The sequence below is a fragment of the Protobothrops mucrosquamatus genome, unplaced genomic scaffold (assembly GCF_001527695.2).
Source record: "Protobothrops mucrosquamatus isolate PMUCROS unplaced genomic scaffold, P.Mucros_1.0 scaffold787, whole genome shotgun sequence".
NCBI classification, from domain to species: Eukaryota; Metazoa; Chordata; class Lepidosauria; order Squamata; family Viperidae; genus Protobothrops; species Protobothrops mucrosquamatus.
This window is the reverse complement of record NW_015387055.1, coordinates 314,529-340,284: the sequence shown is the minus strand read 5'-3', so window position 1 is coordinate 340,284 and position 25,756 is coordinate 314,529. Positions and strand designations below refer to the sequence as shown.

Genomic DNA, 25,756 nt, shown 5'->3' with positions numbered 1-25,756 from the left:
CCGCCCTCCACTCACCCAACGACAGCCCAACAAAGTCAGCTAAACAAATCAACAAAAGAAGACATTTGTCGGAGATGGAAGTGCAGCAGTGCAACCATCCATGCTTCAGTGGGTGAGCCTCAGCAGTGCCTTCTATGCAAGGGGGGGGGGGCCCGACGGCTGTCAATCAGCCCAATGATTGAGAAAAAACGAGGTTTGGCAGACTGGAGCACAGAGAAGAGCAAGGAAGATGATTGAAGGCCTGAAAACTAAAACATACAAAGAACGGTGGCAGGAATTGGGTTTGGCTAGTCTGGAGAAAAGAAGGACCGGGGGGGGGGGGGACACATGATAGCAGCATTCCTCTGCGCCACCTCTGGGCCCTGCAGTATTTCTTACTAAACATTTCTCATTCTCCTGCATTCCTCCCCACCACCGGGTTTTCTCTTCAGAGTATCTTAAAGATGCCACTGCCAATTCCCCCCCTCCTTCCGTAGGCTGAAACAGATTTATGCTTATTTTTAAAGGCGGATAAATAAATGGCTTTCTGCCGAGATGCTTGCCTTAAAAAAAAAACAAAAAAAACCCCAGACTGGCTTTAATAAACTGGGCTGTTCTTCCCGGCTTAATGTAACAGCAACAGAAAACTTGGGAGATCGAGGGGGGGGGGAAAGGTGTCACAAAAAACGCCTGGGAATAATGTCACTTCGGTGTTAATTAACTGGTTTCAAAGAATAGCGTTGTCGCCATCGGGCTGAGCGGGGGGGGGGGGTTCTGTCGGGGCCCTTTGTATTTTCCGAATAAAAGAAGCAAAATTCTGGGCTGCACTTTGCATCTTCCAAAGAAGGGAGCAATTCAGGCCCCGCCAATTGTCTGCAGAGCGTTCTTATAAACCCACTCCCCCCAAAGCCCCTTTCGGATGCCTTCCTTTTTGCCGATTTTGATGTGACATCCCACGGCGCGGGCAAGCTGTTTTCCGGACTCCATATTTAGGCCGCCGGGAGGTCTGCTTTGGGTGACGGGACCAAGCAGGGTCTGTACAGCGTCTGCCAGGGATGCTTCAGTTTGCACGGAACCAGGGGCTGGACTTGATGGCCTCGTGGAACCCTTCCAAGTCGAAGGTTCTATTCTAGCAGGGTCCCGGGTGTGTGCCGGGATTGTGTGCAGGGTTTAGCTCTGCATGAAAGGTGCTTGAATGACCAGTCGACCTGCCCTTGAAGAATTTCATCCACTTTTATCTCACCTGTATTTGGAAACATCCACATGGCTCACGAAGAAAGGGTTCGGAGGAGCGGGCTAGAATCTCTCCTGGCTAGATACCTCAGGGCCCGTCTGTTGGCTGACACGACACCAACCCTCAAGGTGTGTTTCTGAACACCAGGCCGGGGATGATGTCTGAAGCGCCAACTTTTTGGCAAAAAATGTAAAGGGCTGGCGAAGTAACGGCAGCTGAGTAAACCTGCTTTCCAGCCTGCCCTGGGCTAGGTAAAAAGAGAGTTTCTTCCATGACGGGGGGGAAAGAATGCTCAAGTTCAAAATAATGCACAACTTGCCTTCAGAAGTTGTGGGTGCTTCATCGCTGAAGGTTTCTAAGAAAAGACTGGACAGCCACTTGTCCGAGATGGTATAGGGTCTCCTGCTTGAGCAGGGGGCTGGACTAGAAGATCTCCAAGGTCCCTTCTAGCTCTATTCTGATTGATTGATTGATTGATTGACTGATTCTGCACCAAGACTTTGAGAAGAAGCGTGGCTGTCGACTCCTGACACAACTGCCAGCAGAGAGGACTTCCTTTCAAAGGCAGATTATCCACATAAATAAACGTTCCAGGATGTGCCCCAACCCGAAGCCGGAGGGGTCCCCATTACAGTGGGCACATCTGTGCAACTCCCAGGACGCAGAAAGAATCAAGGCTCCTGTGTGATTCAGCACCTTGGACAGCTCTGGGATGACAGATAGACGCTCTGTCCAGATGAGTAGGATTTCCAGCGTGCCAGGATGAAGATGGCAACTTCCGGTTATTTATTTAAAACATTTGTATGGGGGGGGGGTCGTCTCCAACCTTGGTAACTTCAAGACCTGTGGACTTCAACTCCCAGAATTCTGCAAGTTAAAAGTCCACAAGTCTTAAATCTTGCACAACTCCCAGAGAAGCTGTTCTGGAGGCAGAAAGAGGCTTGCAAGATTCCTGTGTGGTTCAGCACCTTGGACAGTTCTGGGATGACAGACAGAGGATCTGTCCAGCTGGCTAAAGGTCAATGGAGATTCTCAGTCATCCAGGTCGTGGTTGTCCCAAAGGTGCTTTTTCCCTGAAGACGTTTCGCTTATCACCCGAGAAGCTTCTTCAGTTCTGACTGAACGGTGGGGAATGGAAGGATTTATATTCCTTGCAGTCACCTGGTTGTTAGTATTCTCTCTGAGAGTCGTTGAGGCCACGTGGAGGTTTATCTGTGTCCTCAGGGTCACCTGAGTGGTGCAAATGGGTGTGGAACCTTCTTGGAACTGCTGAAAGGAGTTTCAGTGTGTTTACAACACAGTCCTTTCAGCAGTTCCAAGAAGGTTCCACACCCATTTGAACTATTCAGGTGACCCCGAGGGCACAGATAAACCTCCAAGTGACCTCAACAACTCTCAGAGGGAGTACTAACGACCAGATGACGGCAATGATGATCAATCCTTCCATTCCCCACCATTTAGTCAGAACCGAAGAAGCTTCTTGGATGAGAAGGGAAACGTCATCAAGCAAAACAAGAAAGTCCACTTGGCTTTTGAAAGAAATCACCCTTGGGATGTCCAACTGAGTAGGATTTCCAGAGTGCCAGGGTAAGAGATGGCAATGCCTGGCTATTTATTTAAAACATATTTATACAGCCACCCATCTTGAAACCATTGCAGCTGCATTAGACAAGGCTGCATCAAACTGATTCACAGCGAGGTGAGCCGGAGGCATCACATATGTGTGTGTGTGTGTGTGTGTGTGTGTGTGTTTGTGCGCGCGTGTATGAGAAATGTTGGCAAATCCTTGCTACCAAGAAGCCCTCCATGCCTTGACCTCAGTTAGATTTGCTCCCTCCACTTTGAAGTTTCTGGAGGTGGGGAGGGAGAAGCCAGTGGAACGGTGTGTGATTCAACCTTGAAATGGATTTGGGAGAAGGGATTTCCAGCCAGGGTGTCTTGCCAGGGCCGTAGGCAACTTTCCAATTTCGTGCCAGCACCATCCAGCTTCCCGAGTCACCTGGTCTGATTCAGCGGAGGTTGGAACCGACCCACTGCCCAAAGAGGATCCCCAAGATACGCTTAATTGAACGGAAGGATGGGAAGAGGGATGCCCCGATGCAGTTTGTCCAAGATCTACGGGGTAGAAATACTCGGTGTTGGGGAGGGGCGACTGCCTGCTGTGGCGAAGCTGGAGGTCTGTACCTCTAAATAGCTCCCCCCTCCCGCCATTCTTGACTCAACAAAGTTCTCCCTGTCCAGTTTTCCCTGGAGGAACATCTCTCCTCTTGCAGACCCCCCTCCTTGCCCTTGCTTATCTCCCTCCAGCTCTATGCATCTCCAATGCGGGCTGTGAACTTTCATCACAGCCAGCCTTTTCAAGGAAGAAGCTAGATGAAATCGCGATACGCAGGATTATCCCTCTCCCCCCCCCCGGCTGCTGCTGAAAAGAGATGCAAAAATTACTTGATCGGGGTGTGTGGAAATGTCATGGCGGAAAGGATGTCAAGGACTCCCATCATCAATCAGGGAAGATAGAGAAAAAGAAAAGGGAAGGTGGAAAAAAGAGAATCTGGGCCTTTTCATTTCAGCTACAGAAGATGGCCTTTCTTAGTGAAGGGAGAAACCTGTAGAGCATTCTTTTTCAACCTTGTCAACTGTAAGACGGGGGGACTTCAACTCCCAGAATTCTGCAGCCAGCTCTGGGGTATTCTGGGAGTTGAAGTCCGCCCATCTTAAAGTTGACAAGGGTGACATATAATGCTGCAGATGGCCAGCGAGATGGACTGGAAGCAAGAACCCACTACATAAAACAGCCAGTTTTTAAGTTAGCAACACGGTCGTTAAGCGAATCTGGCTTCCCCACTGACTTTACTTGTCAGAAAATCCACAAAAGGGGATCGCACGACCTCGGGACAATGCAACCGTCATAAATACAAGTCAGTTGCCAAGCAGCCAAAGTTTGATCACGTGATCCAAGGGATGCTGCAAGGGTCTTAAGTGTGGGAAACGGTCATAAGTCCCTTTTTTCCCTGTGCCCTTGTAACTTCGAACTGTCGCTAAATGAACTGTCGTAAGTTGAGGACTCCCTGTGCAGGGGTTGGGATTTTGCACCATGTGGGGCACATGTTCAATTAGCTCATTTGTGCCTCAGAAGAGGGGCTTCCTGGGGTGGGATAGCAGTTGGTAGACATTGCGAGGGGCAGCAGGAAAAGAAGTGGCAGATGGGAACTAAAAGCCGGGAAGATTTCCCGGCTGGAAGAGAAACGGAAACGGTCTGCTTAGAACGGAACGACGTCTCCTCAAAGTTTCAAATATAGCTCCAAACCACCAGCCAACCGCACGACCGACTGACCACACTGGCACACAAGAGGTTGATGAGCTAAGTCAGGGATAGGCAACCTTGGCTCTTTTATGACTCGTGGACTTCAACTCCCAGAATTCCTGAGCCAGCCAAGCTGGCTCAGGAATTCTGGGAGTTGAAGTCCACGAGTCATAAAAGAGCCAAGGTTGCCTACCCCTGAGCTAAGGGGAGAAGAGGACGAGGAAATCCTGCTGATGAAGTTACCTAGCTTGGTAACGAGACGTCCAGAAAGTCTCTTAAAACAAGCTTGGAGAACAAACCCTGGAGCTACAAGTATTTTCTATTATTTCAAAGCCTTGCAATTTCCAGCACCTCCAGAGAAGTGGGACTATTTACAGGAGCGCCTTCCTTGTCGGAGATGCTTCAGAAGAGGTAAGACTGGAACAGGACCTCAGCTCTAAAGACACTTTCCTAAGCCCCACATCCTGAGTCTCTTCTCCCGATTCCTCCTTCCGATTCTCCCCATCCTTCCTCGGCTTGCAACGTGTGAGCATGGGAGGAAGCCCCAGAGGTTCTGGAAAGGACAGGAGATGCCACCCAGAGGCCAGGACAGTTGCCCCCCCCCCCCGCCTCTGGCAGAAAGGAAAAGAGGGCCCGGTGGTTCCAACCTCCGCCGTCGGGGGAAAGAGAGAAGGGGACGATGGCAGATGATGCTTTGTGATCCCTACCTGCCGGGTATCGTTCGTTGATGGGCCAGTTGTCCACTTGCAGCGTTGCGTTGCCGCCGCTCCGGGTGAAACGGACCACGTGGTACTTGCCGTCGTTCACCATGGCGTTGCTCTCCTCGATCGTGATGTCGTCCGTGCCCACATTGAAAATGACTCCCACAGTCCCCTGGTCCTGGAGAGCGCGAGGGGGGGGAGGAGGAAGAAGGGGCAGAGAGAGGAGGAAGAAAGAAATTGGGTCAGTGCGGGCTTCAGAAGGGAGGGAGGGCTGGAAAAACAGGAAAATCTGCAGCCGGATTACACAAATTCTGCTATTTGCCCACAAAATAAAGGACTCCTGTAACATTACAACCAGCTTCGTAGGGTCTCCAGCAGTCATCATCTGAATATCAATTGATTAAATTTTAGCAGCTACTTCTTCTCCAGGAGCTCAAGGATGTGAATAGAATAGAATAGAATAGAATAGAATAGAATAGAATAGAATAGAATAGAATAAGAATACAGTAGAACAGAACAGAGCAGAGCAGAGCAGAGTAGAATAGAATAAGAATAAGAATAAGAATACAGTAGAATAGAACAGAACAGAGTAGAGTAGAGTAGAATAAGAATACAGTAGAATAGAACAGAAAAGAGTAGAGTAGAGTAGAATAAGAATACAGTAGAATAGAACAGAAAAGAGTAGAGTAGAGTAGAGTAGAGTAGAATAAGAATACAGTAGAATAGAACAGAAAAGAGTAGAGTAGAGTAGAATAAGAATACAGTAGAATAGAACAGAAAAGAGTAGAGTAGAGTAGAGTAGAGTAGAATAAGAATACAGTAGAATAGAACAGAAAAGAGTAGAGTAGAGTAGAGTAGAGTAGAATAAGAATACAGTAGAATAGAACAGAACAGAGTAGAGTAGAGTAGAATAAGAATACAGTAGAATAGAACAGAAAAGAGTAGAGTAGAGTAGAGTAGAGTAGAGTAGAATAAGAATACAGTAGAATAGAACAGAACAGAATAGAGTAGAGTAGAGTAGAATAAGAATACAGTAGAATAGAACAGAATAGAGTAGAGTAGAGTAGAATAAGAATACAGTAGAATAGAACAGAAAAGAGTAGAGTAGAGTAGAGTAGAGTAGAATAAGAATACAGTAGAATAGAACAGAAAAGAGCAGAGCAGAGCAGAGCAGAATAGAATATTCTTTATTTGCCAAGTGTGATTGTACACACAAGAAATTTGTTTCCGATGCATAAGCTCTCAGTGTATATATAAACAGAAGTAATGGGTCATAAATCATAGTTACAATAAGTTACAAACAACAACTGATAAATCATAAGAAACCAATAGGAGGAGGTTGCAGGAAAGATGAGAGGGTGAGAAAAGACGAGAAGTGAGACAATGCCGTGGGAATTAAGAGTTCAGCAGAGTGATGGCACGGGTAAAAAAAAATCTTTTGTTTCTTGTAGTTTGGGCATGCAATGCCCTCTAGCGCCATCCTGAGGAGAGGAATCGAAACAGTTTATGTCCAGGATGTGAGGGGTCTGTTAAGTTATTTTCTCAGCCTTCCTTTCTGACCCCCTGGAGATGGAAATGCCCATGCTCACAATTTCTTTGCCACCTGGAAGTGGGGGGAACTGGTCTGAATCGGCCTGCTGCACTGGGAATGACTGGGACGCAATCTAGCCCAGTTTAAGAGGATTAAAAAAAGAGTCCAGCTTTGGATTCTTTGGCAAGGGGGCACCGGATAGCACCGAAACGAAGCCAACGCAGGATTCTGTTTCCCCAAAGCCACCCCCCCTCCCAAATGTAGAGGATGTGAACTTAGGGCAACCAATATCCCCCCATCCACCCCTGCAAGGCGCCCCCAGCACAACACGACAACTGGAAATCTGCACAGGGCCGATAAGCCCAGCCCATGATCTCATCCATAAGCAGCAGAGTCTCCCTGCGTGGGGCGAATTTCAAAGGATTAAGGCCTTGTTCTTAACCGGCTCCATTTCTCTCCTTGGCAGGGAGAAAAACTTCCCGTTCGGAAAGCTATCCAAGGTTTTCGGACGGTGCCAGAGCTACAGCAGGCAGCCAAAGTCGGGGACTCTGAGTTGGAAGCGAAGAGAGGCAGCTTCTCGCCTTTCCACACGGGGCCCCAAATCCTTGGGGGACCCTCCACGGTCTGAAGGGGATGGGGAGGGCGGCAGGAGCTACTCCCAAGATACATCACCGCCAGCCAAGCAAGGCAACGTGAGCTTTGCAGGGCTAAGGATGCTGAAAAACTTTTTATTGTCTCTCTGTGTGTGTTTTTTAAAATCCAGGAGTCAAATACAATTGAGCCCCAAAATTCTGTTGCTAAGTGAGACATTTGTTAAGTGGGTTTCGCCCCGTTTTACGACCTTCCTTGCCACAGTGGTTAAATGGATCACTGCAGTTGCTAAGTTAGTAACCCGGTCATTAAACTGAATTTGGCTTCCCTATTGACTTTAGAACAGAACAGAACAGAACAGAACAGAACAGAACAGAACAGTGGAGTGGAGTGGAGTGGAGTGGAGTAGAGTAGAGTACAATAGAACAGAACAGAATAATGGAATGGGAATAGAATAGAATAGAATAATGGAATAAGAATAGAATAGAATAGAATAGAATAGAATAGAATAGAACTGGAAGGGTCCTTGGAGGTCTTCTAGTCCAGCCCCCCGCTCAAGCAGGAGAACCTATACTTTGCTTGTCAGGAGGCAAGGTGTGCCTGGCTGAGGAATTCTGGGAGTTGAAGTTCACAAGTCATAAAAGGGCCAAGTCTGAAGACCCCTGCCCTAATAGAACAAAAGAGATAAACCAGTGTAAACTGATTTTTTACAGCTGCGGTGGTTTTCCACTTCCTTTTGCTTAATTATTCGCTCGATTTGTTATAGCCAGGCCTCTCCACAAGTAGCTCTGAGCAGCCTGCAGAGTTGACAACACAAATAACCAAAGATGCAACAACAAAAAACCCTTCGAAAACATTAAAAGTAAAACTAAATTAAGTGACATTAATTTCAAACCCCTAAAAGGATAGGCTCAAAGAACCGGGAGCATGCTTTTAGAAAGCTGCAGCTTCTAATGGCTAATATTTACACTCTTTTTTTAAAAGGAGGACCTGGTTTATGTCCACCACTGTCCTCCGTAGCTAGCTAGCTGAACCCTCGTGCTCTGGCTGAGCGGGCCCAGCATCCTTAACCAAGCCAGTTGCTAGCCTGGTGGCCAATCTGGGTTAGTTTTCAGGGGAGAGGCTTGTCATGTTGCACAAACTTAGCTTGCTGGGACAAATTTAGGGGTTCGGGCATTGCATGCAATCCAAAAATGGATTTACTCCGATGTCAGGTTCTACGAATGCAATCTCTGACACCTAAGGAACATTTGGCCCTCCAAAGTCTCAATTAAAAAGGAAAAAATGTGTTCCGGAATCCTGCATTTTTTTAACTGGGAGTGGAATTTTCTGCTTTGCTTAGCTGCACCCCCACACACACACACACCACACACATAAACACACCCCAAAATGCCCTTAGGAAGAAAAAAAAAGCTCATTTCAGTGATACACTGGGACGGAGTGGATTGTTTCTGGTAAAGCTCCAGTGTTTGTGTCTGTGCATACACCGAGGGCTATTTATTTATGGGCCCATCAAGGCTTGCTTTGTTTGGGCTCAGAAGGATTTGAGGTGGTTATATTTGGATGGGAGGCCAGCAGGTTGGCAGGGGAAGCAAAGGAAAACAATCTGTAATACGACAAGAGTACTGCTGCCTAGGAAACTATATGGAGACAAATATGAAATCTGCAGGAGCCCAGATTCCCAGACTCAAAATCCTTAATTCCTCAATGTGAAGGAAGGAGACAAAGAGTGCCCCTTCGCACGTGCAGAGGGCATCTTCTTCTCAGCCGCTCTCCCGTGCCTGGCAACAGAGGGCAAGGCTGGCCCTCCCAGCCTCTCATGCTGGGAAAATTATTACTTAATACTGCAAGAAGCACAGGCTTAAATGTCCCTTCCCCGCCTCATCATGAACGGAAAGCAGACTAGGTCAAGACTGTTAAGGAAAAACTTCAGACAGCAATTATGTTTGGGGATCTGGGTAACAGGCAACGCTGACACCATACAGGTACTCCTCGCCTTACAGGAGTTCGTTTAGTGACTGTTCAAAGCTACAACAGCACTGAAAAAAAAGTGACTTAGGACCATTTCTCACACGTACGACCTTATGCAGCATCCCCAGCATCACGTGATCAAAATTCACAGGCTTGGCAGCCGGTTCATACTCATGACGGTTGCCGTGTCAGAACAGGGGTGGATTTGAAGCAGGCGGTTCCCATCACCAAGTGAACTTGTTGATGTGGATTACATAAGACAGTGGCGGCGAACCTATGGCACGCGGGCCAGAGGCGGCACTCAGCGCCCTCTTCGTGGGCACACGTGCTGCCACCGCCGCCGGCAGCTCACACAGGTCCGTTAGGCCACGGCGGCCCGAGGCGGGGCCAAGGTGCATCAGGTGAGTGAGGGGAACAGGCTCCATGTGCGGGCCAAGGTTGGAGGCTTCTGATTTAGAACCCTCTTTAAAGCTGGAATGGGAATTCTTAAAGAAGAATGGGATTCTTTAAGAACGGCTGTCCCACAGGATTCCTGTCCCTGCCCAGTCCTCAGGGGAGGGCGGCTGGGGGGGGGGCTCCACCGCTTCACTTGCAGCAGCGGCTCAGCTTAATCCACATCCGCGTGCAGCTGCTGACCGACACTGCGCCAACTTAATTTCATTTGCAGCAAAATGGTAATTAATCCCGCCTTGCAGCTGGCTGGCTGGGAAGGGGGGGGGGGCAGATGCCTTTTGCTGGAGGGCAGATGATGGCAGGCAGCTGAGTGCACCAGGCTGGATGTATCCGTATGTGTGTGTGTGTGTTTGCCATCGCTCCTCTTGGTTTGCCATCACTCCTCTGCATGAGGTACATAGCTAATTTCTATTCTATTCTATTCTATTCTATTCTATTCTATATTTTACATTCTATTCTATTCTGTTCTGTATTCTAATTCTATTCTATTTCTTATTCTACTCTATTATATTATATTCTGTATTTCTATTTTATTCTGTATTTCTATTCTATTCTATATTTCTATTCTATTCTATTCTGTATTTCTATTCTATTCTGTATTTCTATTTTATTCTGTATTTCTATTCTGTATTTCTATTCTATATTTTACATTCTATTCTATTCTGTTCTGTATTCTAATTCTATTCTTTCTTATTCTATTCTATTCTATTCTATTCTATTCTATTCTATTCTATTCTATTCTATTCTATTCTATTCCACTCCACTCCACTCCATTCCATTCCAAGACGCTGTGGGAAGCTTCTACCCGATAGCCTGAAGAATATGGGAACTGAAGAGCTGTCCTTTCCCCAAACCTGGGAAAGTGGATTTTGGCTTCCTCTGCTCCCAATTTTCGAGGCTCAAGCTGGTGGGGCTCCAGGAGCCCACCCCCCTCCATCAGGGGAAGCCATCCCAGAAAAGGAGAGGAGCAAATCCTTTTTAAGGTTTGTTTTGCCTCTTCAGGAAAAGCAAGAATCCAACTGCAGAACAGCCCAAAGACGGCACTTTTTGAATGCAAAATCCTCTCCTCTCCTTGCCTGGAAGCCTGGCCCTCGTTCAAATCACGGCCGAGTCTCCTTCCTGCATCTAATATTCCAGTGCGTTTCCTTCCCTGCCCTGCCTCCTCCAGAGCTTGGACCCTTTTTGTTAAATCAGTCCATAACTCAAGGCCAGTTGTTCCTTGTGAGCAGTGGTGCTTAGGTGGTTGTAAAGAGCACCGAGATGAGTTATGGGACTTGCAGCACCCGGGGTCACAATTCAGCAAGCTGTCACCCTAAAGTAACCACCAGCACATGGCAGAGGGGCTAAGTAGCCAGCCAAGCCCTCAGATCAGCGGTGGGGTGGGGGCTTCCGACTGTAGACAACCCCTCCCCTTCCTGTGCACGCCTTGCTTTTAACCTGGGCCTGAAAACAAAGCCGAATTTCTATGCAACGGCATCTAGGGGACAGGGAAAGGGATATGTGTGTGTCTGTTTCTATGATTTTGTGTGTGTGTAGGGCATTATTAAAGGATTATTATGCTAAGCAGTGATTAATACCACAAGGTGGGAACAGCTGGCTTGCTGTGTGCTCATGTTCTTTATTAGAGCTATGCATGTAATTATTGCATTAAACCTGGATTATTTCAGCCCTGGGACATATGTGCTTTATTAACGCTGCCCCCTGCAGGCTGCAGAGGTGACACACAGGCAGTCAATGCAGTGGGAGAAGAGACTGGGCATCCACTTGTCTGAAATGGTATGGGGTCTCCTGCTTGAGCAGGGGGTTGGACTACAAGACCTCCAAGGTCCCTTTCAGCTCTGTTATTCTGTAGTTAAAGAGAGAACCAACCGAGAACTAAGGAGAAATTTCCTGACAGTGAGAACAATTAATCAGTGGAACAATTTGCCTCCAGAAATTGTGGGTGCTCCAACACTGGACGATTTTAAGAAGAGATTGTCACTCTTCTTGTCTAAAACTGCATAAGGTTTCCTGCTTGAGCAGGGGGTTGGACTAGAACAGAGGTCCCCAACCCCACGGGCCACAGACCGGTACCAGTTAGGAACCGGGATGCACAAGCAGTCAAGGCCAGTGAGTGAAGCTTCATCTGTGCAAGCGCGGGATCTAGGTTGCGCATGAAAGCATCTTCCACCATCTTTGGTCCCTGGTGCCAGGAAGGTTGGGGACCCCTGAGATGCTAGACCAGGGGTCCCCAACCCCCGGTTTATGGACCAGTACTGGGCAGCGGCATGCCAGCAACCGGTCCACACAAACAAGCAAAGCCCCATCCGCGGGATGCAGGCAGCACACAAAACCATGCACCCACGGAACCGGTCCCCGGTACCCAAAAGATTGGGGACCTCTGGACGAGAAGATCTCCACGGTGTCTTCCAACTCTGTCATTCTGTTATATATTTTGCAATGTTTCCAGATACGACAGGAAACTTTCTAGGTGTTCCCGTCTTTAATGGCAGTGACCAAGTTGGCTTTTACCTTACAATGGAAAAGCTCTGAAGGAACTGGGGAAAATATCCAACACTCTTTTACCGCGAACCTTGCGGTTGGTCTATTGTCCACATTTCCGAAAGCGCATAAATCAATGAGAGATGAGAAATGGATTCAATTGCTGTTTTGACCTGCCAAGCTTGCTCTGGCAAGGGAAAAAAAGGGAAATTAAAATACTTTTAATATTTAATTTTTATTTTAAAAGGGCAGGAAATTGCTCGGGCTGCAAAGCTGACGCAGTAACAAAGAGCTTCAAAAATAAAATAAAAAACCCTAACCAAATTAAGCTTTTAGTCAAAAAGGGGTTATTGTTTATTAGCTATATTAACTCTTTTTCCGAAAAGAAAAATTGCTTCCAAGCTAAGAGGAGTTTAAAAAAATGTGATGTAAAGGAACTCAAGGCTCTGTCTGAATGTATCCTGGCAAACTAATTCTTCTGTTGCTTTTGGCAACGGTTAATTGTTTTCAAATTTTGGGTTGAGAAGCACTGGGTGAGATTGCCAGTTGTGATGGTTCTATGTACCTTTTAATATAAGTAGTCCTTGACTTACGGCCACAATTAAGCCCCAAATTTCTGTGGCTAAGCAAGACATTTGTTAAGTGAATTTTGCCCCACTTTACGACCGTCCTGGCCACACTCGTTAAGTGAATCACTGCAGTTGTTAAGTAAATTAACAAGGTTGTTGAGTTGACTCAGGCTTCCCCGTTGACTTTGCTGCTCAAAAGGTCGCACAAGGGGATCCTGTGACCCGGGGACACTGCAACCGTTATAAGTACAAGTCAGTTGCCAAGCATACGAATTTTGATCATGTGACGCTGGGGACGCTGCAACCGTTATAAATATGAGTCAGTTGCCAGGTGTACAAATTTTGATCACATGACCCTGGGGAGGCTGCAAAAGTGTGAGCAAGATTTACAAGTCACTTTTTTCAGTGCCGTCGTAACTTCAAACAGTCACTAAACGACTGTTGTAAGTCGAGGACTACCTGTAACCACACAGCTCTTTCAACCCCTTTATCAATTTCGATGGCACAAGTCCAAAATCCAGGTCATTTAGGAAGGGACAGCAAGTCAAGATCGGAGAGAAATCATGGGGGCATGCGTGCACCTGTGCGTGCTATTTAAAAGGATGGGAAGACCACCCAAAAATGCATTCACACGACATGCAAAGTTTGGTTAGTTTGGGCCCGGTGTTAAATTCGGCCCCTCAATTTTCCCCAGTCGCATCAAACGCAAGAAAACGGACCAACTCAGACCACCAAACCAAGCTGCTGTGTGAATCCAAAAACAGCTTTCCCGCAATGGGGGACAATGGGTTGGGTGGGGATGATGGGAGATGTAGTCTCCCATATCAGCTGGAAGGGTGCCCTATCTAAAATTCAGAGCCCCCTGTCTCTTTACAGCCGTGCTCTTTAAAGAGCAATGACAATATAGCTCTTCCTAAGAAGTATGCCTGGCTGGTTGGTTCATTTGAAAGAGATTTATGTCATTTACACTGTCTGGACATTAAAAAAAAAAAAGAAGAAGAAGAAGGGGAATTGGGAGGAGAGGAGAAAATGAATTGATGAGGCTGAAAGCAAAGCCAGACTCCAAGATGGAGAAAGATGGAAGCTCTCGTTCACCATAAATCTTGCAAATGTCTGCATGAGCCAGCGAGTAAGACGGAAACCCAAGGGGGCTAGACATCTGGGCTGCAAAATTCCTCGGGGATTGGGGACCCGCAAAGAAATATGTTATTTCTCTATCCCAGTATTTCCCAACCTTGGTGACTTAAAGTCTCCAAGATTGAGAAACACTGCTCTATACCATGCAATGGTTCCCAGCCAGGGCAAGTTTGAGAAGTATGGACTTCAATTCCCAGAATTCTTAGCAATGGTCTTGTTGGCTAGGGAATTCTGGGAGTTGAAATCCGCCCATCTTAAAGTCGCCAACATTGAGAAATACTGCTATATACCTTTGCTGCCATCTTCATGCAATGGTTCCCAGCCAGGCCAGGTTTGAGAAGTATGGACTTCAACTCCCAGAATTCCAGCACTGGCCTTGTTGGCTAGGGAATTCTGGGAGTTGAAGTCCACATGTCTTAAAACTGGAGATTCTTGATCGATCGGATTGCGTAAGGCAGCTCAACATGGCGGCCCAGGAACCAAGAGGGCTGCTGATGGCCTTGGCCTTGCCATTTGCACCCAATGTCCTTGAACGCGGTTCAATTTGCAAAAATAGCCCTGTGGTCTTTGCTTTGAAAACTGATCTGGACCCTGTACAGATGTGGTTTCACAGCTTAATTTCTGTATCCTCCAAACTTAAGTTGAAAAGATGTGGGGTTTTTTTTTTGTTTTTTTAATCGACCGAGCTGCTTCCAGCCTTTGTTTTTCTGAGGGAAAAAAGAAAGCGACGTGGCCATTTGAGGCCCCAATGCAACCTCTCAAAGGCGGCACGCAAAATGGCTGCCATCACCACCTCAGGGCAGCCAGGCAGGAAAATGGCTCCTTTTTTTTTGTTTTTTGTTTGACAATGCTGCCAAGAAAACACCAGAAAACACAGTGGCGGAGGGTGCCAAGAAATGTCTAATAGCAGCACAGTCAGAAAAAAAATGGCCGCTTCCTGTTCGACGATACGGCGGCTTTGTTTCCTGGCGGGCATCACCTGCGCTCCATAAAATCCCAAAATGGCTCCGGTCCCGTCAAAGCCCAACGCCATGGGCTCCGCTGAGGTTTTATTTCTTTCTGGCACGTCCACTGCAAGATGCCAGGCAATGCTCTCTCTTAATAACTTTCCCAAAATAAATAGCTTTATTTTTATTTTTATGTTATTTTTTGCTTCCCCCTTGGCACTCGCTTTCTCGCTCCGAGAGGCTTCTGCATCCAGAGATCTCGTTTGCTTTGCTTAAAAGGGCTGCCAGCCGCCATGGCAGCCATTTCTGTGGGGCCATTTAACCTGCAGTGATCTATATTCCTCAAGGCCTCGCAAGCACTTTGGGTCTCCAGGAGGGGCTCATCGCTTTGATATGCTCGCCAGGGGAAAAAAGGGAGCTGAGATTTAGAATAGAAGAGTTGGAAGGGACCTTGCAGGTCATCTAGTCCAACCCCACCCACCCACCCAAGCAGGAGATCCTACACTATTTCTGACAGATGGCAGTCCAGTCTCTTCTTAAAAGCCTCCAGTGATGAAGCTCCCACAACTTCTGAAGGCAAATTCTTGTCTGAAATGGAATAGGTTCTCCTGCTCCAGCAGGGGGTTGGACTAGAAGACCTCCAAGGTCCCTTCCAGCTCTATTCTATTCTATTCTATTCTATTCTATTCTATTCTATTCTATTCTATTCTATTCTATTCTGTTCTGTTCTCTATTCTATTCTATTCTATTCTATTCTATTCTATTCTATTCTATTCTATTCTATTCTATTCTATTCTATTCTATTCTGTTCTATTCTATTCTAGTTTCTATTCTATTCTAGTTTCTATTCTATTCTTGTTTCTATTCTATTCTATTCTATTTATTCTTGTTTCTATTCTATTCTATTCTATTCTTGTTTCTATTCTATTCTATTCTATTCTATTCTATTCTATTCTATTCTTGTTTCTATTCTATTCTATTCTTGTTTCTATTCTATTCTATTCTATTCTATTCTATTCTATTCTATTCTATTCTATTCTTTGGCTGATCTGGAGACCAGAAGTGTCTCTTAGTTTCTCCTTCACACAACCAACCTTACGACCACAACTGAGCCCAAAATTTTCTTTGCTAAGGGAGACATTTGTTCAGTGAATTTTGCCCTGTTTTACAACATTTTCCCCCCACGGTTGTTAAGTGAATCACTGCAGTTGTTAAGTTAGAACACGGTTGTTCAGTGAATCTGGCCTCCCCCGTTGACTTGGCTTGTCAGAAGGTTGCAAAAGGGGATTGCGTGACAACCCCCCCCCCCAGGACACTGCGACTGTCATAAATATGAACCAGTTGCCAAGGGCCTGAATTTTGATCACGTGACCACGGGGGATGCTGCAATGGTCGTTAAGTGTGAAAAATGGTCATAAGCAAACGGCATTTTTTTCAGTGCCATTGTAACTTCAAATCGACACTGAAGGAATGATTGTATATTCATTTATGGATGGATGCAATGTTCAGCCCCAGATAATGTCAATTCTGTTATTAACTAAGTGTGAATCTGAGAATGTGTGAATGAAGTTGAAGAGAGTCTGGAAAATTAACTCTGGAGAGCAATAAGATTCCTTTAACTCTTTGGGGCAAGCTATATTTTGCCCCTGGCCGGAGCCCCCCCCCCCTAGATTTCTGAGCTGCCCTTGATATTAAATTCCTGGCTCCAAAGAAACAGATAATCCATTTATTTACTGCTCGTGTTTGCAGAGCAGCTGCATCTGGATTGACTCCCAACCCTCTAAAACTATTAAAGCAACATAAAAACATCCAACCCTCACCAGTAAAACAACTGTAAAAAACAACAACAGCAGAATAAATAGTCAATAGGCTCAAAATGACTGTAGAAAAAGAAGGAAAGAAAAGGAATGGATTGAGGTGGGTTGGAAATCACACTAAGATTCGTCCCTAAAGGTGACAGAAGCACTGTGTCTTCATGTGAACGAGCAAATTAATTAATGTGGATTAATATCGGAGTCCAAAGCGAAGGTAAGAAAAGCCGGGGGACTAGATTTCTGGGTTTGTACGATGCATAAATAATCAAGTAATCAAACTGAGACTTGAATATGGAAAAGCCAAACCGGGATGACAGCTTTCGTTTGCCCCACAAGCCTGGATTTACCTAACATTCTAACTGGGTTGAGGAACTGGGTGCCTTCTGGATTGTGCCAGCAATCCCCAATTCACCAAAATGGGCTAGATTTGATGAATCCTAAGCACACACACACACACCCAAAGCCTAACCCAGGTTAAACCTAACCAACACATCCCAACGCAGCCGCTATGTTTGTTATTGATTTGGTGCAGAAGTGAACCGGGGGATCCAGGCACAAAAGAAGGCTATGCCCAGGCATTGGGGAAGGGAGTAGCCGTTGAGCTGTGGGAAAGCAACGATCCCAGATGGCTCAAAGGGAAAACAGGCAGAGAGGGATACAGATACGGAAGTAACAGAGTTAGTCTTGTAGGTCATTTAAGTGGACGATCACTTAGATAGGAGCCAGCCATGTGCTGCAGCTGCCAAAACAGCCAATGCAATCCTAGGCTGCATCAACAGAGGGATAGAATCAGGATCACGGGAAGTGTTAATACCGCTTTACAAGGCCTTGGTAAGGCCACACTTGGAATCCTGCATCCAGTTTTGGTCACCACGATGTAAAAAAGATGTTGAGAGTCTAGAAAGAGTACAGAGAAGAGCAACAAAGATGATTGGGGGACTGGAGGCTGAAACATATAAGGAACGGCTGCTGGAATTGGGAATGTCTAGCTTAACGAAGAGAAGGATGAGGGGGGACATGATAGCCGTGTTCCAGTATCTCAGGGGCTGCCCCAAAGAAGAGGCAGTCAAGCTATTCTCCAAAGCGCCTGAAGGCAGGACAAGAAGCAACGGATGGAAACTGACCAAAGAGAGAAGCAACCTAGAACTAAGGAGAAACTTCCTGACAGTGAGAACAATTAATCAGTGGAACTACCTGCCTCCAGAAGCGGTGAATGCTCCAACACTGGAGATTTTAAAGAAGAGACTGGACAGCCATTTGTCTGAAATGGTATAGGGTTTCCTGCCTGAGCAGGGGGTTGGACTAGATGACCTCCAAGGTCCCCTCCAACTTTATTATTATTATTATTATTATTATTATTATTATTATTATTATTATTATTATTATTATTATTATTATTATTTAGTCCAACCTTCCAGGCAGCCCAAGAAGGAGACCCTACACCGTTTTTGACAGGTGGCAGTCCCGTCTCTCCTTGAAAGCTTCCGGCGACGAGAAGAGAACAATAAAGGAGCTAGTTTGAATTCTCTACGTGTGAGTCGGAGGGCTCACCCCCACCCCCACGCTCGGGTGCAGGCAGACGTGAGAACGGAAGCCCCGTCATTCGGGGCTATTGTCTGGCGCCGACTTCTGCAGCCTGCTCCACCTATTCCGACAACTTCACCCACCGATCTCGGTTACCTGGCAACAGGACGGGATCAATCGCTTGGCGATGTTGCTCCATCCACCTGTCAGGCTATATCAAGACTTCATTGTTCAGCCTGGGCTGCCAGAAGCCCCCCTCTCCCTCCCTCCCAGAGACAGAGATGTATCTGAGAGACAAGCTGCAGGAGGGAAGGGCCGCTGGAAGGGGGTGTGCGCCGGGCACAGCGAGCGTACGCACAACACTCTGGTGCCCGCGATGGTGCCAAAACAGTCCCAGGATGAGCAAAGCCCCTGGAAAAATGCAATTCCCCAAAACAGCTGCATCAGCATCGAGAGACCCAAAAAGCAGTGGAAGCATTTTGGGTGGGAGGAAGGGGCAGGGAGGGGCAAGGAAAATGGCTCAACTATTATCCCTGATGGAGACCGGGGAGGGGGGGACACAATGATGTGTAATCCTCGGCGCTTAATCCGAGCCACACGGCTTTGGTTGAACAATGCCATTTAAATGCAAGGCACAGAGGAAGGAACGCAAACAGCTGCATCCACGTTTTAACCCCCAGAGTGCTCTGCTTCAAGCTGCGGTACGAGAAGGAAGGCTCCAGCCAGAGTGGCTTGGAGCACGTGCAGAGCGCCTTCGGGCTATACTTTGGAGTTTTCGGGGAGTAACGCTGACCACTTCATCAGTAATTTTACACTACTAGTATGGAAAGCGGGGCTCCTTAGGGATTGAACCTGGAAGGAATCCCAACAAAATTTTTGGGAAGGCCTATACGGGCCTGCTCCATTAGGAGAAGAGCAACTAAGACGATTAAAGGCCTGGAGACTAAAACATATGAAGAACGGTTGCAGGAATTGGGTATGACTAGTCTAGAGAAAAGAGGGACTGGAGGGGAGGGATTGGATAGCAGTCTTCCAATATTTGAGGGGCTGCCCCAAAGAAGAGGGAGTCAAGCTATTCTCCAAAGCACCAGAAGGCAGGACAAGGACCACTGGATGGAAGCTGATCAAGCAACCTGGGATGAAGGAGAAACTTCCTAACAGTGAGGACGATTAACCAGAGGAACAGCTGGCCTCCAGAAGTTGTGGGTTGCTCCATCACTGGAGGTTTTTAAGAAGAGACTGGACAGCTACCTGCCTGAAATGGTATAAGGTCTCTTGCTTGAGCAGGGGGTTGGACTAGAAGACCTCCAAGGTCCCTCCCAGCTCTATTCTAACTGAGACAGGGAATTTGAGATGCTAAGGCAATGGTTATGTGCAGAGATGGCCTTTTGGAACACTTTGTGCAATTCGGGCACAGTGAAAACAGGTGGAGACGTCCTTCACAGGATTCGAAGACAAATAAGGGCTGGAAAGGAGAAATTTCCCAGCTCTTTTCTGAGGCCAGAGGTCTCTCTTGGCTGTGTCAAGAACATCCTCACAAATCCAGAGATCTGCACAGAAGGGGGTGGGGGTGGGGAAGGCAAGGTCACAAAGTAGGACTATCACTATCACGAACAAAACAAAATAAACCTGTCGCCCCTGGCAATCCTACAGTTAAACAACGCACAGCCAAGCCCTCCATCGCTTGCTAAATAAACCCGGTTTTCTCAATCCATGGGATTTATGGCTTAATGCGTCACGCAAATTCAAGTTTAAGTGCAAGCAGGTGGAGTTCTTCACATACAAAGCAGAAAAGTTGCTTTGGAAGCACTTTACCCACTGCCCCCCCCTTAAGGAAGCTGCACCTTTTCCTGGGCTGGCACAATAGGAAAAATCTGTGTTTGCAGTTAGAAAACAGCAGAACATCATTGTCTGTTCAATGTTCCCTTTTCTTCTTCCAGTTTGACGCACTAAACATCCTTCCAGTCTATCTATCTATCTATCTATCTATCTATCTATCTATCTATCTATCTATCTATCTATCTATCTATCATCTATCATCTCTCTCTGTATCTATCTATCCCCTTTCTCTGTAATTTATCATATCATTATACCTATCTATCTATCAATCAATCTATCTATCCATCTATCTATCCCCTTTCTATCATCTCATATCATATCTCTACCTACCTACCTATCCACCTTCCTACCTATCTCTCTCTCTCTCTGTATCTATCTATCTATCTATCTATCTATCTATCTATCTATCTATCTATCTATCTATCTATCTATCTATCTATCTATCTATCTATCTATCTATCTATCTATCCCTTCTCTGTATCATCTATCATATCATTATCTATCTATCTATCTATTTATCTATCATCTATCTATCTATCTATCTATCTATCTATCTATCTATCTATCTATCTATCGACCTACCTACCTACCTACCTACCTACCTATGTTTGCTGCCCGTCTCAAGCAACTTTTATCATCATCATCAGAATTGGAAGGGACCTTGTAGGTCATCTAGTCCAACCCTTTGCTCAAGCAGGAGACCCTATAGCAGGGGTAGGCAACCTTGGCTCTTTTATGACTCGTGGACTTTAACTCCCAGAATTCCTGAGCCAGCATGGCTCAGCTTGGAAACCTCTCCCTTTCCCCTCAGCATGGCTGGCTCAGGAATTCTGGGAGTTGAAGTCCACAAGTCATGAGAGGGCCAAGGTGGCCTACCCGTTGCCCTAGACCATTTCAGACAAGTGGCTGTCCTGTCTCTTCTTGAAAGCCTCCAGTGATGGAGCACCCGCAACTTCTGGTGGCAAGCTGTCCCACTGGTTAATTGTTCTCAGTGTCAGGAAATTTATCTTTAATTCCAAGTTGCTTCTCTCCTTGGTTAGTTGCTTCTTGTCCTGCCTTCAGGGGCTTTGGAAAATAAGTTGACCCCCCCTCTTCTTTATGGCAGCCCCTCAAATACTGAAAGACTGCTATCATGTCACCCCAGTCCTTCTTTTCATTAAACTAGACACACCCAATTCCAGCAACCGTTCTTTATATGTTTTAGCCTCCAGACTCCTAATCCTCTTTGTTGCTCTTCTCTGCCCTCTTTCCAGACTCCCAACATCATTTTTACACTGCGGTGACCAAAACTGGACACAACATTCCAACTGTGGCCTCACCAAGGCATCACAAAGTGGTAATAACACTTCACGAGATCCCAATTTTATCCCTCTAATAACACAGCCTGAGATTGCATTGGCTTTTTTGGGTTTTTTTGGCAGCTGCAGCCCCCCCCAAAGGCCAGTGCAATGCAATTATCCGCCACCCGTGACAATTTTCCCACTTTCCTCCTTTAAAAGCAACCTCAAACGAGCCTCATCAAACTGGGTAAGGACCGACAGGGAGAAAATCCAGCTTATTTTTAGGGCGGCGCTATTTATAACAAACCACTAGCAAAATTCTGGTGGCCGCACATGCAGGACCGAGGCCAGCTTTAGATCTGAGTCTTTGGCTCAGCATTGGGGAACAAATCTCCGGGTCCCTAATCGTAAGGTGGGGGGGGAAGGAAAATGGGGGGGGAGAGATGCTTGGGGTGGGAGCGAAGGAGAAATCTTACTGCTGTGGCTTCCAGAGGCAGCTTTTGTGCGCACACACACACCCCAGTTTGGAAAAATAAGAGGAACAGTTAATTAGAAGCTAATGAATCTAAATCTGCATGTGAAGCAGCTAGCTTATTACTGGCGCTTTAATTACAGTTTTACCAGAGAGAAACCAGAACCAAATTATAGGGTCGTACAGGGCAAAAAACGCCCTGCCAAGATTCTTTGACTTAAAATGTTGACTGCCCCCCGCCCCATAGCTAAGAAACCAGGGCGGTCCTGAAACAGGGGTCCAATTTTTGAGCTTCAAAGATCCAGGAACCCCAAAATTACAAGACCCTCCTAACCTGTTCCTCAGAGAACCCGCGAACCTGGAGCTCCAGACAAAGTTATTTCCCAAGGCTGTTTTTTTCATAAAGGAGGATGCAGAAGAAGGAATAACAGAATTGGAAGGAATAACAGAATAACAGAGTTGGAAGGGACCTTGGAGGTCTTCTAGTCCAACCCCTACTTAGGCAGGAGACCCTATAGCAGGGGTAGGCAACCTTGGCTCTTTTATGACTCGTGGACTTCAACTCCCAGGATTCCTGACTCAGGAATTCTGGGAGTTGAAGTCCACGAATCATAAAAGAACCAAGGTTGCCTACCCCTGCCCTATAGCATTCTGGGCAAATGACTATCCAATCTCTTCTTAAAAACATCCAGTGATGGAGCACCCACAACTTCTGGAGGGAAGCCGTTCCACTGGTTAATGGTTCTAACTGTCAGGATATTTCTTCTTATTTCTAGATTGGTTCTCTCTTTGATTAGTTTCCATCCATTCCTTCTTGTTTTACCTTCTGGTGCTTTGGAGAATAGCTTCCCCCCCCTCCCTTTTTTTGTGGCAGCCCCTTAGAATAAAAGTCATTTTATGAAGCAGGTTTGGATACAGTGGAAGCAAAAATAGTTCAGGGATAAGGAGAAGTATAGTGAAGGTGTGGGTGTAAACTACATTTAGCTATGTTGCCTTTTCTGATGCTCATGCGTTTCATTTTTTTTTCTATTTAATTAAGCCCACCCTTCCCAACTCAAAGTCACCGGAGTAGTCCTTTCAGCAGTTCCAAGAAGCTCCACACCCATTTGCACCACTCAGGTGACCCTGAGGACACAGGTAAACCTCCAAGTGGCCTCAATGGGTCTCTAAAAGGAGGCAAATGACCAGCTGTCTGCAAGGAGTATAAATCCTTCCACTCCCCACCATCCAGTCAGAGCTGAAGAAGCTTCTTGGATGAGAAGCGAAACATCTTCAAAGAAAAACAAACAACTGGTCATTTGCCTTCTTTTAGAGAGCCGTTGAGGCCACTTGGAGGTTTATCTGTGTCCTCAGGATCACCTGAGTGGTGCAAATGGATGGGCAGCCTTCTTGGAATTGCTGAAAGGACTGTGTGTTCCACTCCCATTTTTGCACTACTCAAATGACCCTGAAGATACAGGTAAACCTCCAAGTGGCCTCAACGACCCTCTCAAAGGATGCAAATGACCAGCGGTCTGCAAGGAGTATAAATCCTTCCATTCCCCACCATCCAGTCAGAGCTGAAGAAGCCTCTTGGATGGGAAGTGAAATGTCTTCAAAGAAAAACAAAGAAAGACCAGTTGCCTTGAGAAAAAAGCATCTTTGGGACAACCAGGACCTGGATGACTGAGAACTGCAATAGACAACTGAACTCAATTGGTGAACTATGAACTGTGGATGGCCCGGACGGGAAGAGGGGAGTTGCCTATGTGGGTTTTTGCAGGAAAATCCCAGCACTGACTTTGCTTCTGCATTGCCTAGATGGAGTTTTCAACAAAGCTACACTCTCGGTCAATCTAAAGAGCCAGGAGTTTCTTTTGTTGAAAGGGGACAGTTGAGGCTTCTCGTGTAACTGTTGGATTTAGTTGCCCACTGACTCTTGCTGTACTGAGCTTGGAATCCGGAACTGCACAACAGGGGTGCTTTCCTGTCTGCAAGGGTTTAACTTTGACTGATCACTAAGCAACTGGCACATTCTCCCCTCTGATCCCTCTTATGCAGTGGTGTGGAGTGTGAAGTTGTGGCATTGCAAAACAGGGGGACCAAGCAATTGGTTTTATTCTAAGCTGGATTTCCCCCCCCCTTCTTTCTGCCTTATGGTGAAAAACTACTCTGCCGAGCTAGCGTACGATTCACGCTCTTGTGCAAATGTAGGATTTGTGTTCATGCACAAACCAAACAAAGTCCAACCGCTTGCTAGGCTGTCAGACTTTGTCGATCTCAGCTATGGACCAAACTCAGGAGGTGATAAAGCTCGGCTGGTGTTAACTGTGTTTGTTTGCTCTGCTCTGAGATCAAATCCAGATGGAAAAAAGTCCTTTTCAAAACCGGGGTGACAATTTTTGTGATTAAAACCTCCTGGCCTCGGAAGGGCTGCTTCCAAAATTGTGCAAAGTGCCCCCGTCGCAAAACAGGCCTCTCTAAAGTCAAGATCCACATGGGACATTTCATGAGACGTTGACAGGGAGTAGGAAAAAGGGCAGAACGGCTCAAGAACGTCGATTTCAAATCTCCAAACCTTCTCACCCGCCTTTTTCCATTTAAAAAAAAAGAAAAAGCAATTAAATATGGCGATGCAACTTTGGTGTGGAACCTTGTCTCCGTCTTCCCCCTTGCTTGCGGTGACACAGAGGCTGCCTTTTCCTCTTGTTTCCATCCCCCCCTCCGTGGCCACGCCTGGCACATCCTTCTCTTTCGCTAACAAAGCCCTGAGTCATTTTATATCCCCCGCACGGTGTGGGAGGGCAGCTAAAATTGGTCGTTTTTGAAGGGAGCCAAGCTCTGGATGAAGAGGGGTGGGGAACAAAGCCAGCCAAGAAAGTCATGAATCGGCATTTTTCACTCCCAGCAACCCAGGCGAGGAAAGACCAGCTCTACTACACCCTCCAGACCCAGAAGGAGACAATAACCAGGGTGGAAAAGTGCCAGGGTGTGTTCTTGGAACTCAAGAGACGAGCTGGGAGGTGACACAATTCCTTGCGTGTGCCAAGGGACCAGGGTTAAAGATTCCAGAATTGGCAAAAGAGGAACCAGCAGGACTGGGAGGGGTTTTGCATTCAACCTCCCCCCTCCCCAAACACACACTGGCGTGTGCAAGCGTGCAAACGGAGCCCTTGGTTGCCACTCTTCAACCCACCCACCCACCCTGGATTTGCACAGGAGAATCAGAAGGTGACGAACATTGACAAGCTGACCCTTTAAAGCAGGGGTGTCAAACTGCCGGCCCGCGGGCCGGACACATCATCCCAAAACTGCGCCCACCCCATTGCCGGCAATGGAGAAAAAGCTCCGTGACGTTGCGAGTTTGACATGCCTGCTTTAAAGCAGCTGCACCTTTTCCGGGGATCCTGCAGAGGAGAGCTGGGCAAGGCCGGGAAAAGGGGCGGCTGCTTTCAAGAGCTGCAGGAAAGTGGTAGCTCTGCGCGCCTGCACGGCGCGGGAATCGAGTGCGGAGCCTCGCGCAGATCTGGCGACTGGGCTGGGCCCGAAAGCAATTACCAGCCTCGTGCGGCTTTTATCTACCTTTTGGGCGCCGAGTCCTCTCCAGGGTTGGAAGAGACGTGGTTTTTCTTTTTAAAGTGGAATATAATTATGACTGTCAGTGTCATCGTTGTTACTGGCTGTCCTGGGTAACAATTGAATTACATTTGCCACTTCACTAAGCAACGCGGCTTGTCTTTTTATGCTGCTAATTTGCTCAGAGGGAGAGGGGGGGGGGAAATACATCGTAGACTCCCATAGAAGAAATAGAGAAGGCCGGGCAAGGTATCGCCTGAAGCAGCTCCCACACTGGCTTGAGCCAGAGGACTGAAAAAGCGATGGAGGGAAACAAACCAAGGAGAAATCCAACCTAAACCTAGGGGGAAATTTCCTAACGTTGGGAACAATCA

General features: G+C 46.8%; 1 protein-coding gene across 1 annotated transcript in view; it reads right to left on the bottom strand.

The window, feature by feature from the left end:
* NRXN2 (neurexin 2) overlaps window positions 1-25,756 on the bottom strand; it is a 253,526-nt gene that overhangs the window by 30,651 nt on the left and 197,119 nt on the right. Inside the window, exon 18 of the mRNA XM_029284646.1 lies at window positions 5,225-5,396. Coding sequence (XP_029140479.1) covers window positions 5,225-5,396 — 172 coding nt within the window. The remainder of the gene's footprint in view (window positions 1-5,224; window positions 5,397-25,756) is intronic.